This window comes from Podarcis bocagei (genome assembly GCF_964188305.1).
Source record: "Podarcis bocagei genome assembly, chromosome: 7".
NCBI classification, from domain to species: Eukaryota; Metazoa; Chordata; class Lepidosauria; order Squamata; family Lacertidae; genus Podarcis; species Podarcis bocagei.
Window position 1 is genome coordinate 14,686,405 of NC_138132.1, and position 8,435 is coordinate 14,694,839.

The 8,435-nt window shown below is 41.3% G+C and overlaps 1 protein-coding gene across 1 annotated transcript; it reads left to right on the plus strand.

The window, feature by feature from the left end:
• The first annotated feature begins 400 nt into the window (after positions 1 to 400).
• Positions 401 to 6,329, plus strand: LOC308590554 (phospholipase A2 inhibitor NAI-like). The gene is made up of 5 exons (XM_081200700.1): positions 401 to 491; positions 2,881 to 2,997; positions 3,413 to 3,565; positions 4,671 to 4,826; positions 6,108 to 6,329. The coding sequence occupies exons 1-5, from the start codon at positions 440 to 442 to the stop codon at positions 6,263 to 6,265; spliced, it is 636 nt and encodes a 211-aa protein (XP_081056826.1). The 5' UTR covers positions 401 to 439; the 3' UTR covers positions 6,266 to 6,329.
• Positions 6,330 to 8,435: the final 2,106 nt, after the last annotated feature.

The window sequence follows — 8,435 nt, forward strand, 5'->3', positions numbered from 1 at the left end:
GAATTTCGCTATGTCCCTCTGTGTCTTCTTGGCAAACACACAGTACCCACCCCCAGACCTGAATGAACCATTTTTTCTCCAAGAGTTGCCCACATCATGAATCTATAGCCTTTGTGGTGTAGTGGTTAAGAGCGGTAGTCACGTAATCTGGGAAACCGGGTTCGCATCTCCGCTCCTCCACATGCAGCTGCTGGGTGACCTTGGGCCAGTCACACTTCTGTGAAGTCTCTCAGCCCCACTCACCTCACAGAGTGTTTGTTGTGGGGGAGGAAGGGAAAGGAGAATGTTAGCCGCTTTGAGACTCCTGAAGGGGAGTGAAAGGCGGGATATCAAATCCAAACTCTTCTTCTTCTTCTTCTTAAATATCTCCATGTAAGACTCTACCAGCACCAGTTCTCTGCCATGGTACATCTCTGCTCTGAGTCGCCATCTTTCAAGAATGCAGAAAGCATTTCTGAGCACCTGCCTCCTCTTGGCCCTGCTTTCTCCAGGTAAGTAGGAACCAGCAGAATTGGATTCTTTTAATCGTTTTTCGATGACACTGAAAATGTTTACTCATGGGGATGGAAGGAGAGTGAGTAAAATAGATGAGCATAATGGAGTGTAAGGACACCTGTGTTACAAGGAAAGTAGGAGAGAGTCAACTCCAAGGTTTAAGCACTTAAGCCATAACAGCCAAATACAAAATAAAAAAAAATTCCTTCCAGTAGCACCTTAAAGACCAACTAAGTTAGTTCTTGGTATGAGCTTTCGTGTGCATGCACACTTCTTCAGATACACTGAAACAGAAGTTGCCAGATCCTTCTATATAGTGAGAAGGTGGGGAGGGGTATTACTCAGAAGGGTGGTGAGAATGGGAGATTGGCAGATAGCTGAGATGAGCCTGTTGACGACTCTTAACGACTGTAATAGGTCTTACAGGAAAAGGCAAGGGGTGAGAAGGTGAGAAATGGCTTAGTCATGTATAATGGGATAAGAATCCAATGTCTTTGTTCAGCCCAGGTCTTTCCATGGTTTTAAGTTTGGTAATGAGTTGCAATTCAGCAGCTTCTCTTTCCAGTCTATTTCTGAAATTCCTTTGTAGTAAAACAGCTACTTTGAGATCTTGTATAGAATGTCCTGGGAGATTGAAGTGTTCTCCTACTGGTTTCTCTGTTCTGTGATTCTTGATGTCAGATTTATGTCCGTTTATTCTTTGGCGTAAGGTTTGGCCTGTTTGTCCAATATAGAGAGCTGAAGGACACTGTTGGCATTTGATGGCATACGCAATGTTAGACGATGAGCAATTGAATAGTCCCAAGATAGTATGTGTGATGTTGTTGGGGCCAGTAATGGTGTTGTCCGGGTGTATGTGGCAGCAAAGTTGGCATCTGGGTTTATTGCAGGCTCTGGTGCCAGTGTCCGTGTTAAGTCTGGTTGTAGTATTATTGTGGGTTAGGAGTTGTTTAAGATTGCAACTCATTACCAAACTTAAAACCATGGAGAGACCTGGTTTGAACAAAGACATTGGATTCTTATCCCATTATACATGACTAAGCCATTTCTCACCTTCTCACCCCTTGCCTTTTCCTGTAAGACCTATTACAGTCGTTAAGAGTCGTCAACAGGCTCATCTCAGCTATCTGCCAATCTCCCATTCCCACCACCCTTCTGAGTAATACCCCTCCCCACCTTCTCACTATATAGAAGGATCTGGCAACTTCTGTTTCAGTGTATCTGAAGAAGTGTGCATGCACACGAAAGCTCATACCAAGAACTAACTTAGTTGGTCTTTAAGGTGCTACTGGAAGGAATTTTTTTTTATTTTGACTATGGCAGACCAACACGGCTACCTATCTGTAACTGGAGCCAAATACAGTTTATTCCAAACATGTATTTATGTGATGAAGGAATCTGACTAACCATACTATGGCAGTAGAAGTGAATAAAGGTCAATGCAGATGTCAGGTCTGGAGAAGAGTAGTAATCTGAACTGAGTGCAATCAGCTCTTGCCTTATTGGTTGGCCACCTGGATTCTGTACAAATATGTTTTAAACTGGAAGGCTATCACTTTGATAGTAATGATTTGGTGCCAATGCAACATTCCCTTCCCAGTAATTAGGAACAGAATTTTGATGTGTGTCGATTGAATGAATGAAGGATGAAGGGCAGTATACAAATTTAATAAGTAATAAATAAATAAGTGAATTTAGTGCTCTTCTCTCTTTCGCAATAGGGCCTCAAAAATTATTTGGAGGTGTTCAGTACATACTGTCAATAAGAAAACCTATCTATAAATTACTCTAAGAGCAAGATTAAGATTTTTGGCAAAAGCGGTCCTAGGTAAAAATGGAGTTTAGATCAGGAAGCTATAGAACAAACCTGCTCATGAAATTCCTACATATACTGTTTGGTTAAACCCTTTCTTGGAAGTGTCAGATGGATGCAATGAAATTCAAACACAGAAAACCACAGGGGCATTGATGAAGTTCTATCACATTAAGGGAGTGCAGTTGAATGAACCTGTCCTAAAGATATTTCATAGCAAAGAGCTTACTAAAATGCTCTGTGGTACTGAATAAACCATTTTTTGAAGCTAAACTCTCTCCCATCAGTAATAGCAACAGTTCTTATTTACCCACTTGTCTGCCATCTCCTTAGGATGTTGACACCTTCGCCCACTTTAGAGTATTTTGGCTTGTTTGTAAAACAGCACCAGGGTGATCAACATGCATTTGCCTTCATAAATTTAATTTATAATTCTGAAATATATTTGATATACTTGAATGTGGGGTTCTCATGTTTTATATAGACTTATTTTCCATCTCCACCCAATGTACCATTAAGCTCGTTACCATCTCAGGAAACCTCCTGCACCAACCTCTATTTCCTTTATATAGTGACATCTCTGGTATGTTCCTACTGTCATAATAAAACAACCTCATGCAAAGGCGAATCAGATGAGACGTGTGGCGCTAATCAAATCTGTGTTTCTGGTGTTCTGGATAACAATATAGGTGAGCTGAAACTTTTCAATTACTGTTTTTCACCCCATGTTTATTGATTACTGGTGTAGGTAGACTTATGGCTCTGGCTTTGGTTAGAAATACATTCCAGTCGCCTGCTGAAGGGGTGAAACCACAGGGTAATGTAATGAAATATGGCCTCTCATCAGGCGCCAATCTACTCAGATTGACTTGCTAAGGCCATCGCTGGGAACAGAGACTTCCATCGAGACCCTTCTAATGAGGTACCCTGATTATGCTGCTGGTTCAGGACAGGGTGGTTAGGTTCATCTATTGATTCAAGAACTGTGCATTGAAGAGTAAACAATTTAATTATTGGGAAGCATCATTAATTCCTTCCAAATGTATTTATTTTTAATCAGAATACTCACAGATCTTGTGATTTGTTTCCTTTTGTTCTTTGCAGTTTCACAGTATAAAGCGACAGCTTACCGGGGATGTGGTGATTCCATACATTGCCACTCAGGTGATTACAGTTTAACTTCAGCCAATGGTAACTACCTCCAGGCGAAGGTCTTCTGCTGCGGAACAGAAAAGTGTAATAAGGAACCTCTCTATGGTGAGTTTCTGCATCTCTGAAGGTTAATATCTTATTAACCTGTTATATAACTTCCACCCAGTTACAGGCAAAGTGTAGCATCTTTGTTTTTCAGTCCATTCAACACTGGGTGCAAGGGTCTAATAAGCATCTACAACTGATCCCTGAATCATTCAAGTTACAAGAAAAGAGATTCCAATTAAACTTCAGGAAAAACTTTCTGACAGTAAGAGCTGCTTTACAATGGAATGGTCTCAATCAGGACAGTGTGGAATCACCTTATTGAAGGTTTTGAAGCAGATTGGATGGCCATCTGTCCTGGATGCTTTAGCTGGGTATCCTGCATTACAGGGGGTGGACTAGATTATCCTTAGTGTCTCTTCCAGCTCAACAGTTACATAATTCTACGATGAATCTGGAATGGATGAACTAGATGATCAGTCAAACTTCACACACGTAAGGGCTGGGGTTGGAGGCATGGATGTTGAAAAAATCTGGAAAATCTGGACATAGGTCTACCAAATTTGGGTTCTGGGTCTGCTGACTACATCCTTGCACCCATAGAGAGAAGGAGATTCCTTCTCAGAGAATGCAGCTGACTGTAGCTTCAAATAGCTTGCTAGATAACAATATACAGTGGTACCTCGGGTTAAGAACTTAATTCATTCTGGAGGTCCGTTCTTAACCTGAAACTGTTCTTAATGTGAGGTACCACTTTAGCGAATGGGGCCTCCGACTGCCATCTCGCCTCTGCAGCATGATTTCTGTTCTCATCCTGAAGCAAAGTTCTTAACTGAAGGTACTATTTCTGGGTTAGCGGAGTCTGTAACCTGAAGCCTCTGTAACCCAAGGTACCACTGTACAAAGTAAGAACTCCGGGAAAAAAGAATTAAAATGAGCATACCTGACAAATGGTGAAAGACAAAATCATTATGCATAGACACTCAGCAGATGTTACATTTCTGCAAAGCTGATGGCAAATATAGAGTACAATATGGAGGTAGCACATCCAGCTAGTGCTAGAAGTTACTAGAAACCATGAAAAACAAAGAAATAATGTTAACAATAAAGTGAAGGGGGGGATGAACTACATCCATATACTGACTGTAGGTTTTTACTTTGGTAGTTCTACCTCGTGAGGATCTTTCCCCCAATGGTTTAGAGTGCCCAGCCTGCTTCGGTATCACCAATTTTACCTCAAATCTCAAGTGCAAAAATCGGGAGACTGTCAGTTGCCTTGGCAATGAGATCAAGTGCATTGACTATTCTTCCAGGGTTTCATGTGAGTATTATTTCCAATCAGCCAAGAAAATCTGCTCCTCTGTCTCTTTATCACTGCCAGAAAAGCAATGTCTAATCTTTGTTTGCTTTTTATATGTGTTATGTGTATAAAGCTTTGATTTCTTTCTCTGAGGAAAAAACAGATGCTCTAGTCCTGTTTTGTATTCTAAACTACCCTGTTAGAATTGTGTAAGAGCAAAAGGGAACAGACACCCTCATGGGCAGGGGTTTGCATTGTGTGGGGTGTTTACAAAGGTACAGTAGGCTCCTCACAGCACACTTTTGTCCTCTAATGGGCAAGGGGCATCAGAAAATAGGGATACAAGCGAGGGTGTAGGACCAGATAGCACTGTCCTGCCTTGCAATTCTGAAGTACAGAAAGCATTGGTTTAATGTGTAGTCTGGGTTCTGGTAGAAGGTTTTGGAAATTTCTACATATTTCTAATACAAGCTGGTGCAAGCTTGGATTTTCCAGCTGACAAGTAAGTTTCTATTCTGTTTTGGATTCCAATCTACACCTGTTATAGTTAGATAAGAACTAGAGACAGACTCACTCAGGGGCAGGGTTTTCCATTGTGCGGGGAGCATAAACAAGTACAACAGGCTCCTTACAGCACACCCTTCCCTCTAATGCACAAGGGGCATCAGGGCAGAGGGATACAAGGGGAGGTGCAGAACCAGCCGGCACATGACTGCTCCTCTGCACAGCAGTATGAACCATTGGGTGCTGGTCCAGGAGGACTGTGTCTTACCACAAACCTTGGCCAAAAGTTTAAAAGAAAGGAGGCTGGGAGAAAGAAACATTCTGCCAGTGCACAACTATTCATTTTTCCTCAGAAATTAGTTGCTTTGAGTTCTTGGATCCTGATGCCAGCACAGCTTCCTGTTGGTGCCACTCAGCTGATTTGCATTGACAGCAACAAGTTCAGCCTATTGACTGTGACTGCAAGCCCTGCTTCTCAAGCAGCAATTCAGAGTGGCCTTCATGCTCCCAGTTGTTCTGCAGCAGCAGCAGATCTACCTGACACATATCACTTGTGATGTGTTGTTGGTGTAAGGCAATTGGGGATAGCTTTGGTAAAAGCGACAAATTTAGCCACCTGCTGGGCTTCATTGGCTAACAGGTTAAGGTTCCTAAGGCATGCACTAGTGATAGTTTGCTGACAGATTAATCATACCATGTGTTGGTTCCAAACACATTAAGCTTTTATAATCATGTTCTTCCCTATCCCCAAGAACCTAATAAAGAACTCATGCAAACCTTATGCTTTTTATTTCCCAGATTATATGATGCTTTATAAGAAGCTGAAACTCAAAGGATGTGCAACTGAAGACGTTTGTGCCCTTAACGGAAAAGATACTAAATTTGGCAATCTTATAGTAGAGAACATTGTAACCAAATGCTCTGATGCCTCAAAGCAGATTGAGCTCAAAGGGTAGGTAGGAGAGAGGAAAGATCTCCTCCTTATCAATTCCACCGTTCATGGAACCAGCAGAATATGTTAACAGCTTATGCTGAGAGGAGGGGCTCAGGCCTCCTGGGTTTTCTTTTTCACTATTGGTGAAATTCATGATCAAAATAAACCCTTCTGACACATAGAATCTGTATTCTGTATTTGTATGTTTTGTATATGCAGAATGTGTGGAATGATGAGAAAGCGTGTTCTCCAATAAATGAGAGCACGTGTTGCGGTGTGGGCCACCGGGCCAGGCCTCTGGTTGCCAAGCAGGTTAATAGTTGTTTCAAGTTAAGAACAGACCTCCGGAACGAATTAAGTTCTTAACCCGAGGTACCACTGTAAAGCCAATGCTTAATACTTTCATTCTCAACATGTACTCTCATTATTAACCCCTATTGAAGCTGACTAGGGCTGAGGCTTCCTGTTTCCGGCGGTGGGAAATGGCTGCCTCCCACATGACCCCAGCTGTGCCGGTAATACCTCAGCAGTCCTTTTTCTGGGGCATGGAAGATGATAAAAACATCATATTCACCTTCCATCTGAGTTAGACTCCACACAGCAAAAAGGAGCAAAGACAGAGGCATTGTCTCACCGCAAATATATCCCTTTATCCAAGAAAAACCCAGCAGCTTCCCATAGGCATTGGACACCTGAGTAGCAGCAGTACTAGTTCACATTTGTGTAACAAATTAAGGCCAGCAGTCAGTCTCTGAGAGCATTGTTGCTGGTCATAGCATTGTGAGAAGATACTAAAAAATTGGGGGTGGGGGATACTCAGAAGGCCTCAGGTTGGATGGCTGTGTGTCATTTAAGATTTAGTTGAGAATCCTGTATTTCAGCAGCTTGGACAAAACGGCGCTCAGAATACCTTCATATATTTCAACTCTACAACTCTATTCTTCTAGAATGTTATGATTCAATGACTTAGAGGCCTTCTCAGAGCAAGAATCTAAGTAGGAGCTGTCCGTGTTCCTACAATAACCCTACCTCCTTACCCCCAGCACCAGTACAAGAGGCAGCTGCCTTACTTGTTGGCTGAAAATCTGCTGTACCCTCACTATCCAAAACATTATTGGATTCTTTTAGACATTTCTGCTCTAAAGCTAGTATGACGTGCAAGCCTTAAATATACTGAATAAAAGCCACAATTCTTTTTGATTTTAATAGAGAATACTAATAAAAATGAAAGGCTTGCAGTAGCCCGGCTCCACATATCACATATCAGTCTGAGAGTTTCTCAGTTTAGTGGACACTTGAAAACAGTGGAACAGATGGAGTCAGTATTTTAAAAAAGATCGCTAAGGAAGTTGCTGCAGATAGAGCACTGGGTCCATTCATCACTCCTTGCATGCCTTCCCCCTGGTCAAATAATACTATTAAGTGGGTGAATTTGGGGAAATAGTCTTTCAGTAAATTAATTCAGTTGCTACCTTCTCTAGCACTGAGATCAGTCAGAGGCACTCAATGTACTCTGCGCACCACCTGCTAAAAACATTCTTGTTTAGACAAGCCGACTGAGATGCTTAGAAAGTTGTTGCCGTTTTAATCTGTTTTAGTAATTTAAAACTTGTATATTCAGATGATTTCTCATATTTATCTGCTTGTAACTGCTGCTTCTTTTTACAATGAAGCCATCTATAAGTCTTAGGAAATAAATAATGTATAAACGAAACCGCATTGCTGGGTATCTGGGATGCAGAAAGGGGAAAACAGAGCAGATAAAGGTTTTGGGTTTTTTTCTTACTACATTACTATAAATTTTGTGGGAGTATGTAAAGAAGTTCCGTTTAACCATACTCATATATGGGTAGCTGACAATGTTTTCTTTTTCTCTGTTGTTGTTTTTCAATTTTTTAATTAATATTTCCCTACATAAGTGTAACACAGAGGAATAGTGAATTGTCGTATGTTAAGGTATAGTAGGATGTGCTATTGTCAAATTCTCCCTTATTTGGGTTTGTATTATTGAGTATTTCTTAGCAAAATAGTAGCAGTGGGGGTCTGTTGAATTGAAATCAACCAAGCACCTTGTGGTATCTTAAGCACTAGCAGCTGAAGAAAGACCAGGCCAAAAATGCTGATAAATATAGACCCAAAATGGTGTAGCTGAAAGAACTTATAAATGCATAACTGTAGGACCATGTAAGTTT